Below are 15,916 nucleotides of genomic sequence, written 5' to 3'. Positions count from 1 at the left end.
AACACTAAGTATTATGTAGCAGTATTGCTAAGCGCTACTTAAGATATACAAACATGATAAAACAATCAGTTACTGCACAATGTCTGCTCTCACTGGGATAAAGACTGATGAGATGTTTATATATTCCCCTTTACATCAACAATTCATCATAATCCTCACAAAGGGTTAAACAATTACCATATTTTTCTATCTTTCTTTCTCCGGGTCCAAGTTGGATGTCAAAGTTGACTAACTTGTGGGTTCATGTCCACAACCTTCTACTATCCAGGTGAGAGGCACGATTTATCATCTAGAATTAACTTTCACCAACACAGAGGAGATGCAGCAGCTCAATAGGTCAGTAGCATCAGCTAGTTAGCTAGTACCACCTAAAAGTGGCATTTTTAGGTGCCACTAAAAGAAGTTACTCTGTGCTAGCACTTATAATAACAATATTGCCAATACTTGTACCTATCACGCCTCCACTCCTCCCTTGGTTTATCCGGCACTGCCCTCTCCTGGATGAAATCCTACCTCTCTGACCGTCAGCAATTCATCTCAATCAACAACTGCACCTCCTCCACTGCCCCAGTCACCCACGGCGTCCCCCAAGGCTCAGTACTTGGCCCCCTACTCTTCACCATCTACCTCCTGCCCCTCGGTCAGATCCTCCGCCACCACGGCCTTCAATTTCACTGCTATGCCGACGACATACAACTATACCTTTCCACCACGACCATCACCCCAGCCACCCACTCCACCCTTACCACCTGCTTCACAGACATAAAAACCTGGATGCAAAAAAACTTTCTAAAACTCAACTGCAACAAATCTGAAATAATTATAATTGGCCCCGACTCCCTCACTCGCTCCACTCAGGACTTTTCATTAAACATCGACGGCTCCCTTGTCACTACCTCCACCCACATCCGCAATCTAGGTGTAATCTTCGACCCTACCCTCTCATTCCTCCCCCATGTAAACCACATCACCAAAACTGCATTCTTCCACCTCAGAAACATTGCCCGTCTCCGGCCCTCCCTCACACGTTCTGCTGCCGAAACCCTCATCCACGCCTTCATCTCATCCCGGCTAAACTATTGCAACAGCATCCTCTATGGCATCACTTCCAAAACCCTCAATAAACTGCAATATGTCCAGAACTCCGCTGCTCGCCTGCTCACCGGAACCCGCTCCAGAGAGCACATCACACCTGTCCTTCATGACCTCCACTGGCTGCCTGTCAAATACAGAATCCCCTTTAAAATACTCCTCACCACCTACAAGGCACTCCATAACCTGGCTCCACCCTACCTCTCTGACCTCCTCCAGCCACACGTTCCGTCCCGTTCCCTCAGGTCTAGTGATGCTGGCCTCCTGGAGGTCCCCAAGACCAGGCGCCGAACCTGGGGCGACAGGGCCTTCTCCGTGGCTGCCCCCTCTCTCTGGAACGCTCTCCCCAGGCACATCAGAGATGCCCCCTCCCTCCCTACCTTCAAAACCACCCTAAAAACTCACCTCTTCACATTAGCCTTTCCAAACTGACCCTGCCCTTGGTGTTTCTTTATTATTTTTTTATTTTTATTTTTTCTTTTCTTAGTTTCTTTTCCTAATAAAGTTGTTTTAATCCCCCCCCCCCCCCCCCCCACACACACACACACACACACGTGTAAAGCGACTTTGGGTAGTTAGAAAAGCGCTATATAAATCCCAGGTATTATTACTTGTTAATATTCAGGTCACAACATGTAAATGGAGGATTAGTGGTGCTTTTTGGATGTTTTTTAAATAACTTTATGGACACACTAGTGTACTCCCTTTAGCTGTGTTGTTAGTCACCTTCTACTTGCTGTATTTTACAATTTAGAATGCATATAAAAATATATAAGTTCTTGTCTGAAGTAAAGATTGTGAATGATAAGCAACATTCCAAAAAAAAGTGCAGTTCCCCTTTTCAGTGTGTTTAACACTTGATCTCCAAGATGGAGGGTCGTGGTCCAGAATTTAACACTTGATCTCCAAGATGGAGATCATGGTCCAGAATCTTAACACTTGATCGCCAAGATGGAGGGGCCGTTGTCCATAATCTTAACATTTGATCTCCAAGATGGAGGGTCGTGGTCCATAATCTTAACACTTGATCTCCATGATGGAGATCATGGTCCAGAATCTTAACACTTGATCTACAAGATGGAGGTCATAGTCCAGAATCTTAACACTTGATCTCCAAGTTGGAGGGGTCGTGGTCAAGAATCTTAAGACTTGATCTCCAAGATGGAGATCATGGGCCAAAATCTTAACACTTGATCTCCAAGATGGAGGGGTCGTGGTCCAGAATTGTATCACTTGATCTCCAAGATATAAGGGTTGTGGTCCAGAATCTTAACACTTGATCTCATTTGAGATCATGGTCTAGAATCTTAAGACTTGATCTCCAAGATGGAGGGGTCATGGTCCAGAATCTTAACACTTGATCTCCAAGTTAGAGTGGTCGTGGTCCAGAATCTTAAGACTTGATCTCCAAGATGGAGATCATGGGCCAGAATCTTAAGACTTGATCTCCAAGATGAAGATCATGGTCCAGAATCTTAACACTTGATCTCCAAGATGGAGATCATGGTCCAGAATCTTAACACTTGATCTCCAAGATGGAGGGACCATTGTCCATAATCTTAACACTTGATCTCCAAGATGGAGGGTCGTGGTCCATAATCTTAACACTTGATCTCCATGATGGAGATCATGGTCCAGAATCTTAACACTTGATCTCCAAGATGGAGGGGCCGTTGTCCAGAATCTTAACACTTGATCTCCAAGATGGAGGTCATAGTCCAGAATCTTAACACTTGATCTCCAAGTTGGAGGGGTCGTGGTCCAGAATTTTAAGAATTGATCTCCAAGATGGAAATCATGGGCCAGAATCTTAACATTTGATCTCCAAGATGGAGGGATCGTGGTCCAGAATTGTATCACTTGATCTTCAAGATGTAAGGGTTGTGGTCCAGAATCTTAACACTTGATCTCATTTGAGATCATGGTCCAGAATCTTAAGACTTGATCTCCAACATGGAAGGGTCATGGTCCAGAATCTTAACACTTGATCTCCAAGATGGAGGGTCGTGGTCCAGAATCTTAACACTTGATCTCCAAGATGGAGATCATGGTCCAGAATCTTAACATTTGATCTCCAAGATGGAGGGGCCATTGTCCATAATCTTAACACTTGATCTCCAAGATGGAGATCATGGTCCAGAATCTTAACACTTGATCTCCAAGATAGAGGGGCCGTTGTCCAGAATATTAACACTTGATCTCCAAGATGGAGGTCATGGTCCAGAATCTTAACACTTGATCTCCAAAATGGAGATCATGGTTCAGAATCTTAACACTTGATTTCCAAGATGGAGGTCTTAACACTTGATCTCCAAGATGGAGGGGTCGTGGTCCAGAATGGACAAAATGATTTTGTCCATGTACTTCCTGAGACGTGAGTTGATCTCCTCTTGTGCTTTTGAAGCATCCACCAGCTAAAGGAGACAAAGATTGGTAAAAAAAAAAACGTACCATGGATATGCCAGTCCTCCTCAGGTCTCTACACAAATAAATGTGCAAAGTGAAGGAAAGCAAGCAAGAGACCAACCTCATCTTTGGACGCGTTGTCGATCTCAGCAGCCAAACATTGCACCTTGGAGTGGCTGGAGAAGAAACTCCTGGACTCAAACAAACTTAGACTCAGAATCTGAGCGTTCAAGTCGTCGTTTTGGTTTCGTAATTTATGGTTCTCCTGTGGAAACACAAAAATGTTCTGCCATTCAACATGTCCTTTCATGCCCAGCTGAGACTTGAACAAGAACAAAGACCACATCAGCACTTTTGCTGTCATGAGTTGATGAAGACCGCCAGTCTGAGATGTGCCAAGTCTTCTACCACGGAGCATGCAAAGTGAAAGTAAAAAGCACACAAAATAACATTCACGTGACTCGTCAAACTGGTTGTGAAGTTTGTGTCATAAAAGGTTACCATGGAAAACAGTGCACCTGAACGCACCACAGTGCTGAGACCCTGTGCCGGTGGCTCTACTACACACTCAGGAAGTCCTGTTTGTCATGATCCATGTATTAGTATTGTATGTCTGGGTGGGGGTCCAGATCACATTCAGTTCCCATCAAAACATTCACATGTAGCACAATGAGATGGAACCATGGCATGGTAAATCAGGGATCCCTGTTAGGTCAATAACATAGAGGATTGAGTTGAAGTTAAAGAGATTTGACCCTTTTTAAGATGCTTTGAAATTCTGTAAAAAAATGTACCAATGATTTCTATTAGAACAGTGATTCTCAAACTGTGGTACGTGTACCACTAGTGGTACGCAGGCTGCATTTAGTGGTCACCAAAGAATCACTAAATGGTAGTGATTCGCTACCACTAATGCATTGATAGTACTACTATCTACTTGTACTACTTGTAAGATGCCTTAGTACTACTATCAATGCAATAGTATTTCTTGTAAGATGCCTTAATACTACTATCAATGTAATAGTACTTCTTGTAAGATGTCTCAGTACTACTATCAATGTAATAGTACTTCTTGTAAGATGCCTGAGTACTACTATCAATGCAATATTACTTCTTGTAAGATACCTTAGTACTACTATCAATGCAATAGTACTTCTTGTAAGATGCCTGAGTACTACTATCAATGCAATAGTACTTCTTGTAAGATGCCTTAGTACCACTATCAATGCAATAGTACTTCTTGTAAGATGCTTTAGTACTACTATCAATGCAATAGTATTTCTTGTTAGATGCCTTAATACTACTATCAATGTAATAGTACTTCTTGTAAGATGTCTCAGTACTACTATCAATGCAATAGTACTTCTTGTAAGATACCTTAGTACTACTATCAATGCAATAGTACTTCTTGTAAGATGCCTGAGAACTACTATCAATGCAATAGTACTTCTTGTAAGATGTCTTAGTACCACTATTAATGCAATAGTACTTCTTGTAAGATGCCTTAGTACTACTATCAATGCAATAGTACTTCTTGAAAGATGCCTTAGTAGTACTATCAATGCAATAGCACTTCTTGTAAGATGCCTTAGTACTACTATCAATGTAATAGTACTTCTTGTAAAATGCCCGAGTACTACTGTTAATGGAGTAGTATTTCTTGTAAAATGCCAGAGTAATACAACAAACCCTGTTTCCATGAGTTGGGAAATTGTGTTAGTGTCACGCGGGGGCCGCATATTTGTGCGGGATCGTTCCTCCAGTGCAACACGAACACTCCGGACAAAAACGTGAAGGTAAGAGATGGTTTAATTAATATAAATCATAGCCAAACAGAAAAACAAGCAAAAGAAAAGCGTGCCGAACGCACGGGAAGCTAAGGCTAACACTAGCACAAGAGTCGGGAACATGAAATACAAAAAACGTGACTGATGCTTACCGCAAACAAGGAGAACCGGACGAGTGAACAAAAAGGCAGGTTTAAATAGTGTCAGTGATGGCAAACAGGTGCGCGTCGGGAACACAAGTGGCAGGTGAAAATAATAAGTAACCATGGTGACGAAACAAACTCACAGGTGCACAAGCAATAACAAAAGGAGTCCAAAACTAACAGAAAACACAAAAACATGATCCGGCCCACGGATCATGACAGGATGGCAACATATGTTGCTCCAAAACCTGTATGTACCTTTCAGCATTAATGGCGCCTTCACAGATGTGTAAGTTACCCATGTCTTGGGCACTAATACACCCCCATACCATCACAGATGCTGGCTTTTCAACTTTGCGCCTATAACAATCCGGATGGTTCTTTTCCTCTTTGGTCCGGAGGACACGACGTCCACAGTTTCCAAAAACAATTTGAAATGTGGACTTGTCAGACCACAGAACACTTTTCCACTTTGTATCAGTCCATCTTAGATGAGCTCAGGCCCAGTGAAGCGTTTCTGGGTGTTGTTGATAAACGGTTTTCACCTTGCATAGGAGTTTTAACTTGCACTTACAGACGTAGCGACCAACTGTAGTTACTGACAGTGGGTTTCTCAAGTGTTCCTGAGCCCATGTGGTGATATCCTTTACACAGTGATGTCTCTTGTTGATGCAGTACAGCCTGAGGGATCGAAGGTCACGGGCTTAGCTGCTTACGTGCAGTGATTTCTCCAGATTCTCTGAACCCTTTGATGATATTACGGACCGTAGATGGTGAAATCCCTAAATTCCTTGCAATAGCTTGTTGAGAAAGGTTTTTCTTAAACTGTTCAACAATTTGCTCACGCATTTGTTGACAAAGTGGCGACCCTCGCCCCATCCTTGTTTGTGAATGACTGAGCATTTCATGGAATGTACTTTTATACCCAATCATGGAGCAAACCTGTTCCCAATTTGCCTGTTCACCTGTGGGATGTTCCAAATAAGTGTTTGATGAGCATTCCTCAACTTTATCAGTTTTATTGCCACCTTTCCCAACTTCTTTTTCACGTGTTGCTGGCATCAAATTCTAAAGTTAATGATTATTTGCAACAAAAAAAAATGTTTATCAGTTTGAACATCAAATACGTTGTCTTTCTAGCATATTCAACTGAATATGGGTTGAAAATGATTTGCAAATCATTGTATTCCGTTTATATTTACATCTAACACAATTTCCCAACTCATATGGAAACGGGGTTTGTATTAATGGAATAATATTTATTGTAAAACGCCCGAGTACTACTATCAATGGAGTAGTATTTCTTGTAAAATGCCCGAGTACTACTACTAATGGAGTAGTATTTCTTGTAAAATGCCAGAGTACTACTATTAATGTTGCTGTATTTCTTGTAAAATGCCAGAGTACTACTATTAATGTTGTTGTATTTCTTGTAAAATGCCCGAGTACAACTATCAATGCAATAGTATTTCTTGTAAGATGCCTTAATACTACTATCAATGTAATATTACTTCTTGTAAGATGCCTTAGTACTACTATCAATGCAACAGTACTCCTTGTAAGATGCCTTAGTACTACTATCAATGCAATAGTACTTATTGAAAGATGCCTTAGTAGTACTATCAATGCAGTAGTACTTCTTGTAAGATGCTTTAGTACAGGGGTCTCAAAATCAATTCTCTTTACAATGAGATAAAAGATTGTAAAAATATATTCCAATTGAAAAAAATATATAAAGACATTTTGCTTTATATTTATTATTTCACTTATTTTTTGCCTGGTTTTGTATTTGTTTTGTATCATCCCGTGAGGTGTATATTACATATTTTGTTGTTTTTGTTCGGTTTGTACATACATCATGAAGTTTTGCACTTCTTGTGTTTTTTTGGGTGTTTTTTTGTTTGTTTTCGTTATATTTGGATGTAATTGTTGGTTTATATGATATCATTAAGTAAGACTACGTATTATGTTGAAGGGGGCAGAAAAATATAAGATTTTTCTTCATCCTGCTCCTTCTCAGGCATTGGTGTGTAAATGTATAATTGAATAATTGAGGTATAATTGTCTATCGATCAAAGATGCACATCAATGAAGGAGATAAATAAAAATGAAATGAAATTAAATGAAATAAGACACGTCGGGGTGCCCCTGTGCTCAACAAAGAAATATTGCATCAAAAATCGTCTCTGTCTGGAGCCAACGGGAGGGAAGGGGGGGGCGGCTCGCCGTGGAGTTTACAGTTACGGTAGCACAATTAGCCCCGAACGGGCTAACATCCCCACTAACGTGTTACACGTCTGATTCGCCCAGCGACTCTCTGTCGGAGTATCAGCGCTGGGGTCCAGTGCACCACACTTTTGTATTGTCGCCCGCTCCTTCGGCGGAGTGCTTTGGAAGGTACCGGAACGCTGCGGTCTTCCCCGCCCGGACTGTTTACAACGGGGGCGGAAACGAGTAGGCGGGCGAGCGAGCGGGAGGGAGGCAGGGAGGGAGGGACGAAGAGCGTGTGCGGGTGTCGTGGAAAAGCAGCAAAATGTTTCTCTGCTTGCATCACGCAAGTGACGTCAATGCATACTTGCCAACCTTGAGACCTCCGAATTCGGGAGATGGGGGGGGGTGGGGTGTTGAGGTGGGCGGGGTTGGGGGTAGCAGGGGTGTTTTTGTAGCCCGGAAGAGTTAGGGCTGCAAAGGGTTCTGGGTATTTGTTCTGTTGTGTTTATGTTGTGTTCAGGTGCGGATGTTCCCCCGAAATGTGTTTGTCATTCTTGTTTGGTGTGGGTTCACAGTGTGGCGCATATTTGTAACAGTGTCAAAAAATAAATAAAATAAAATATGACCACCCTCAGTGTGACATGTATGAATGTTCCTCAAGTATGTCTTGCAATAACTGTCGTGTGTCTGCGGAAGCCTCGTACAACATGTGTCTGGGCCGGCACGCTGTTAGTATGGAGAAAAAGATGATGCAGTGACAGTTTCTATAGGACACTAAAGATAGTACCATCATGGCACACCCTCAATGTTGTTGAGAACCTTAAACCACACTGTGATTGGTAGATTCCTTCAGCTCCGCACACAACGCTGTCAAGCGCCATTTATTTAAAACTCGCGGGCCGCACTAACATTAAACTGTCATATTAAGGTGCGGGCCGCAAAATAACGGCATGTTTGAGACCCCTGCTTTAGTACTACTATCAATGCAATAGTATTTATTGTAAAATGCCCGAGTACTACTATTAATAGAGTAGTATTTCTTGTAAAATGCCAGAGTACTACTAATAATGGAGTAGTATTTCTTGTATAATGCCAGAGTAATACTATCAATGAAATAGTATTTCTTGTAAAATGCCCGAGTGCTACTATTAATGTAGTATTTCTTGTCAAATGCCCGAGTACTACTATTAATGTTGTAGTATTTATTGTAAAACGATATCAGAATGATGCCTGACATGCACACACCTGCTTCAGTTTCTTGACCTCCTGTTCCATTTCCACCTCTCTGGGCTTGGTGTTGCATTCAGAAAGCTCTTTGCCCTTCCCAGGATTCTCCAAGTCCCTCTGAAAGATCTGCAAGTAGTCCAGTTCTTTGCGTAGATCATCAACGAGCTGCAAGAGCACGTCACTGTTACTTTTGTTGACTAAACATTTTCAACGAATAAAAACATGACTAAAATGTTGACAGACAAAATCCAATTTTATGGAATTAAGTCTTTAGGCGAGTGGGAGCAGTTAGCCAATCACAGTAGCATGTGGGATAAATCACGGAGGGGATTCAATCAGAACTACAGTGGTTTCTTGGTTCTCAAGCCAATATTTGGAAAAGACTCATGCTGTACTGACTCATTGTTACTATTAAAGACGGTAGAGCAGGAGCAAGACTGCTTACTCTACCACTACTACATTGTCTGCCAATTTAAAAAGCAATGGACATTTTTCAGGCTAACACACAAAGAAAGACACGGTATATTGACCTTCTGGATTTATAACACTGGTTGTTGTATTTAAACGGCACAGTGGCCAAGATGCCAATACAGAATAAAACTTGTTTATAAACCATAATCCATGCACACATCTTTTCATGCAGCGTACACTGGCGTTTTTTTATGAACTCCTTTAAATCAGTGATACTTTTTGTTTGGTCATAATTGGCTAAATAAATAGTAGAACTACATCAGGGTCCACTAATGGCCAGACCCTGAAAAATTCAAGCATGCGGGGACAATTTGATATCTTTCATTTTTTAACCTTAAGGTCTCCCGTAAGGGTCTCAGTCATAAAAATTAGTTAACACACACACACACATTTATTATTCTTATTCAACGCTTAAATCTCTAGATCAACTCCAGGTCTATCTGTTGATATAATTTTTTTTTAATGTTGTATGCCCTTTTTGTTACAGAAAACCCTGTTTTTATAGCAAAGACACAAAATACGCAATCATTTCCCCAAAAAGAGTTTCCAAGTGGACTATTTGATGTGAAGTCATTGGAGTATTAAAAAGGTCACTAGTTCATAACGTTGATTTTAAATCATTATTATTTAAAAACAAATCCCACTAAAACTGTTGGGGATCCAAAAGTGCCCCACACATAAAAGTGTTAAAAATTAATTTTACTTTTTTTTTTTAAACTTTCAACACTTGAGTCTAAAGATAAACCTCAGATTTATCAGTCGTTTATAAGTTTTTATTTTTGTATGTTCTTTAATTATTTTTTTTTACGCCCTTTTTGTCAAAGACAACAAGATTTTGATTCACTATTATACTTTAAGGAAAAAATAGCCTGCATGACAGTTTTGTGTTATTAGTCAACATTGCAACCTTTTCTGTTACAGTTTATGTGTACAACACTGTAAAAGATGTAGCACGTTATATCTTAGTCGACTAAAATGTTGAGGAATTTAGTCGGTAAATACGAAACCAATTTAAATGACTAAAATATGAGTACAATGCAATAAAAAACTGCTGTCAAAATGAACACCGGAGCATGGCTTACCTCTTGCATGGATTCTTTTTCCTTATGAAACTCACGGCGGTTTTGCCAAAGTTTAGCCATAATCCTTCTGTGTGTGTCCACCTCGTCTTTTAGTCTCAGGCTGGTATCCTCCAGTTTGTCCATCTTTTTCTGCTTCTCCTAGGAGAAGTTGATTTGGATTAGTTTGTTTCTGCCATCCACACTGATGGCAGGATTCTACATGTCAATCATTGTTTACATTTCAGATCCACATTGGAGGATTCCACATGTCAATCATTGTTTACATTTTAGATCAACACCAGAGGATTCCACATGTCAATCATTGTTTACATTTTTAGATCCACATCAGAGGATTGTACATGTCAATCATTGTTTACATTTTAGGTCCACATCAGAGGATTCTACATGTCAATCATTGTTTACATTTTAGGTCCATATCAGAGGATTCTACATGTCAATTATTGTTTACATTTTAGGTCCACATCAGAGGATTCTACATTTTAATCATTGTTTACATTTTAGATCCACATCAGTAGATCCACATCAGAGGATTCTACATGTCAATCATCGTTTACATTTTAGATCCACATCAGAAGATTCTACATGTCAATCATTGTTTACATTTCAGATCCACATCAGAGGATTCTACATGTCAATCATTGTTTACATTTCAGATCTACATCAGAGGTTTCTACATGTTAATCATTGTTTGCATTTCAGATCCATATCAGAGGATTCTATGTCAATTATTGTTTATATTTCAGATCCACATCAGTGGATTCTACATGTCAATCATTGTTTACATTTTAGATCCACATCAGAGGATTCTACATGTCAATCATTGTTTACATTTCAGAGCCACATCAGAGGATTCTACAAGTCAATCATTGTTTACATTTTATATCTACATCAGAGGATTCTACATGTCAATCATTGTTTACATTTTAGATCCACATTAGAGGATTATACATGTCAATCATTGTTTACATTTTAGATCCACATCAGAGGATTCTACATGTCAATCATTTTTTACATTTTAGATCTAATTCAGAGGTTTCTACATGTCAATTATTGTTTACATTTCAGATCCACATCAGAGGATTCTATGTCAATCATAGTGTACATTTCAGATCCACATCAGAGGATTCTACATGTCAATCACTGTTTACATTTCAGATCCACATCAGTGGATTCTACATATCAATCATTGTTTACATTTTAGATCCACATAAGAGGATTTTACATGTCAATCATTGTTTACATTTCAGAGCCACATCAGAGGATTTTACAAGTCAATCATTGTTTACATTTTAGATCTACATCAGAGGATTCTACATGTAAATCACTGTTTACATTTGAGATCCACATCAGTGGATTCTACATATCAATCATTGTTTACATTTTAGATCCACATAAGAGGATTTTACATGTCAATCATTGTTTACATTTCAGAGCCACATCAGAGGATTCTACAAGTCAATCATTGTTTACATTTTAGATCTACATCAGAGGATTCTACATGTAAATCACTGCTTACATTTTAGATCCACATTAGAGGATTATACATGTCAATCATTGTTTACATTTTAAATCCACATCAGAGGATTCTACATGTCAATCATTGTTTACATTTTAGATCCACATTAGAGGATTCTACATGTCAATCATTGTTTACATTTCAGATCCACATCAGAGGATTCTACACGTCAATCATTGTTTACATTTTATATCCACATCAGATGATTTTACATGTCAATCATTGTTAACATTTCAGATCTAATTCAGAGGTTTCTACATGTCAAACATTGTTTACATTTCAGATCCACATCAGAGGATTGTATGTCAATCATAGTGTACATTTCAGAACCACATCAGAGGATTGTACATGTCAATCATTGTTTGTATTTTAGATCCACATCAGAGGATTCTACATGTCAATCATTGTTTCCATTTTAGATCCACATCAAAAGATTCTTCATGCCAATCATTGTTTACATTTCAGATCCACATCAGAGGATTCTACATGTCAATCATTTACATTTTAGATCCACAGAGGATTCTACATGTCAATCATTGTTTACATTTTAGATTCACATCAGAGGATTTTACATGTCAATCATTGTTTACATTTTAGACCCACATCAGATGATTCTACATGTCAATCATTGTTTACATTTCAGATCCACATCAAAGGATTCTACATGTCAATCATTGTTTACATTTCAGATCTACATCAGAGGTTTCGGCATGTTAATCATTGTTTACATTTCAGATCCAAATCAGAGGATTTTACATATCAATCATTGTTTACATTTTAGATCCACATCAGAGGATTCTACATGTCAATCATTTCCATTTTAGATCCACAGAGGATTCTACATGTCAATCATTGTTTACATTTTAGATCCACATCAGAGGATTCTACATGTCAATCATTTACATTTTAGATCCACAGAGGTTTCTACATGTCAATCATTGTTTACATTTTAGATCCTCATCAGAGGATTCTACATGTCAATCATTGTTTACATTTCAGATCTAATTCAGAGGTTTCTACATGTCAATCATTGTTTACATTTTAGATCCACATCGGAGGATTCTACATGTCAATCATTGCTTACATTTTAGATCCACATTAGAGGATTCTACATGTCAATCATTGTTAACATTTCAGATCTAATTCAGAGGTTTCTACATGTCAAACATTGTTTACATTTTAGATCCACATCAGAGGATTCTATGTCAATCATAGTGTACATTTCAGAACCACATCAGAGGATTGTACATGTCAATCATTGTTTATATTTTAGATCCACATCAGAGGATTCTACATGTCAATCATTGTTTCCATTTTAGATCCACATCAAAAGATTCTTCATCAATCAATCAATCAATCAATGTTTATTTATATAGCCCTAAATGCCAATCATTGTTTACATTTCAGATCCACATCAGAGGATTCTACATGTCAATCATTTACATTTTAGATCCACATCAGAGGATTTTACATGTCAATCATTGTTTACATTTTAGACCCACATCAGATGATTCTACATGTCAATCATTGTTTACATTTCAGATCCACATCAAAGGATTCTACATGTCAATCATTGTTTACATTTCAGATCTACATCAGAGGTTTCGGCATGTTAATCATTGTTTACATTTCAGATCCAAATCAGAGGATTTTACATATCAATCATTGTTTACATTTTAGATCCACATCAGAGGATTCTACATGTCAATCATTTACATTTTAGATCCACAGAGGATTCTACATGTCAATCATTGTTTACATTTTAGATCCACATCAGAGGATTCTACATGTCAATCATTGTTTACATTTCAGATCTAATTCAGAGGTTTCTACATGTCAATCATTGTTTACATTTCAGGTCCACATCAGAGGATTCTATGTCAATCATTGTGCACATTTCAGAACCACATCAGCGGATTCTACATGCCAATCATTGTTTACATTTTAGATGTACATCAGAGGATTCTACATGTCAATCATTGTTTACATTTTAGATCCACATTAGAGGATTATACATGTCAATCATTGTTCACATTTCAGATCCACATCAGAGGTTTCTACATGTCAATCATTGTTTACATTTCAGATCCACATCAGAGTCTACATGTCAATCATTGTTTACATTTCAGATCCACATCAGAGGATTCTACATGTCAATCATTGTTTACATTTCAGATCCACATCAGAGGATTCTACATGTCAATCATTTACATTTTAAATCCACAGAGGATTCTACATGTCAATCATTGTTTACATTTCAGATCCACATCAGAAAATTCTACATGTCAATCATTGTTTACATTTTAGATCCACATCAGAGGATTCTACATGTCAATCATTGTTTATATTTTAGATCCACATCACAGGAGTCTAAATGTCAATCATTGTTTACATTTTAGATCCACATCAAAAGATTTTTCATGTCAATCATTAATTACATTTCAGATCCGCATGAGAGGATTCTACATGTCAATCATTGTTTACATTTCAGATCCACATCAGAGGATTTTACATGTTAATCATTGTTTACATTTTAGATCCACATCAGATGATTCCACATGTCAATCATCCATCCATTTTCTACCGCTTGTCCCTATTGGGGTCGTGGGGGGTGCTGGAGCCTATCTCAGTCTTTTCATCACATCATTCCTCCTTAGGATGATATGATTGGTTATTGTTGTTTATTGGGTGTAGAGTGAGGTGTCAGTCAAAAGTCCACCATCAGAACAACGGAGTTCAACCTTTGAGCACAATATTCAGTAAATTTATGACATTTAATGCTAAAAAATGTAAGACTTTTGAAGACATTTTAAAGACTATAAATATGACGTATGGAACAATTTCCCTTGTGGATCATTAAAGTTTGGTCTAAGTCTAAGTCTAAGTATGCTTCACGATCACCAAACTCACCTGGTCCAGTTTCTCCGTCCGAGACCTTAACCTGCTCACATTTGTTTTCATGTGATCATTCTCTTCCTTCAACTGCTGGATCCTATAAATAAGCATACATATGTATCACTAGAAATACTTATAGTATTTATTTATGTTCCAATTACAACCAAAAAAACAGCATTAATAAGAACCAAAGTGTCATTTTACTGGGGGTGAATAATTCTGGAATTTTTTTAGGGTTGGACGGTTATGGCAAAAACAATATCACGATTATTTTTGATTGCTGTGGAAATCACGATTAATAATACATTCATTAATTTGACTAACATGAGTATTTACTGTACCAGAAAAACTTTAGTTTAAATATAATCTGATACAACAACCGGATGGAGTAATTAAAATAATAACAATAGTAACAACACATTTAAATAACAATAGCAATATGAAAAAAATAGAATAAAGTTTTTCCCGTTTTAATTTCTTTGAATTCTGTTTTCTTTTACCTTTTACACTTATTTTACCACCATAGAGTGTGTGATTTTTGTGTCATAAATACACTTTAATAAAATGTTCAGTTATTAAATGCAAAAATAATCACATAACCTAATCATTTTGTAGATTGTATCAATAAGTGTTTTAAGTACATTATGCTTGTGTCAAGTACTTTCTTGAAACCATTATTTTATTAGCGCAGTCAGACCGGATGTTGTTATGAAGGGTCTGCTGTCCTGTTTGTATATTGATGTTACATCCATGATGTCGTTCACAGCAACACAAGCTGTTGAGATGTGTTGTCGGTGTAAGAAAATAAAATAGAGCCTCTCAAGTTGCTACTGCTGTCCTGTTTGTACATTGTTCTTGCATCTATGATGTCATTCACAACAACACAAGCAGTTGATATGTGTTGTCGGTGTAAGACAATAAAATAGAGCCTCTCAAGTTGCTACTGCTGTACTGTTTGTACATTGTTCTTACATCTATGATGTCATTCACAACAACACAAGCAGTTGAGATGTGTTGTGTGTGTGTGTGTATGAATGTTTGTACATTGATGTTACATCCATGATGTCGTTCACAACAACACAACAG

General features: G+C 38.2%; 1 protein-coding gene across 3 annotated transcripts in view; it reads right to left on the bottom strand.

Moving 5' to 3' along the window:
* Positions 1-1,641: 1,641 nt before the first annotated feature.
* The window catches only part of rab11fip4a (RAB11 family interacting protein 4 (class II) a), a 49,685-nt gene continuing 35,410 nt past the window's right edge, over positions 1,642-15,916 (bottom strand). For all 3 annotated transcript variants that reach the window (XM_062050549.1, XM_062050550.1, XM_062050551.1), the window contains 5 exons: positions 14,846-14,927; positions 10,420-10,557; positions 8,885-9,031; positions 3,620-3,763; positions 1,642-3,506 (listed from right to left, as the gene is read on the bottom strand). In XM_062050549.1, the coding sequence (XP_061906533.1) occupies positions 3,390-3,506; positions 3,620-3,763; positions 8,885-9,031; positions 10,420-10,557; positions 14,846-14,927 (628 nt within the window). In that variant the 3' untranslated portion in view covers positions 1,642-3,389. The remainder of the gene's footprint in view (positions 3,507-3,619; positions 3,764-8,884; positions 9,032-10,419; positions 10,558-14,845; positions 14,928-15,916) is intronic.

Source organism: Entelurus aequoreus, linkage group LG06, assembly GCF_033978785.1.
Source record: "Entelurus aequoreus isolate RoL-2023_Sb linkage group LG06, RoL_Eaeq_v1.1, whole genome shotgun sequence".
NCBI lineage: Eukaryota > Metazoa > Chordata > Actinopteri > Syngnathiformes > Syngnathidae > Entelurus > Entelurus aequoreus.
This window is presented reverse-complemented; position numbering and strand designations above follow the sequence as displayed.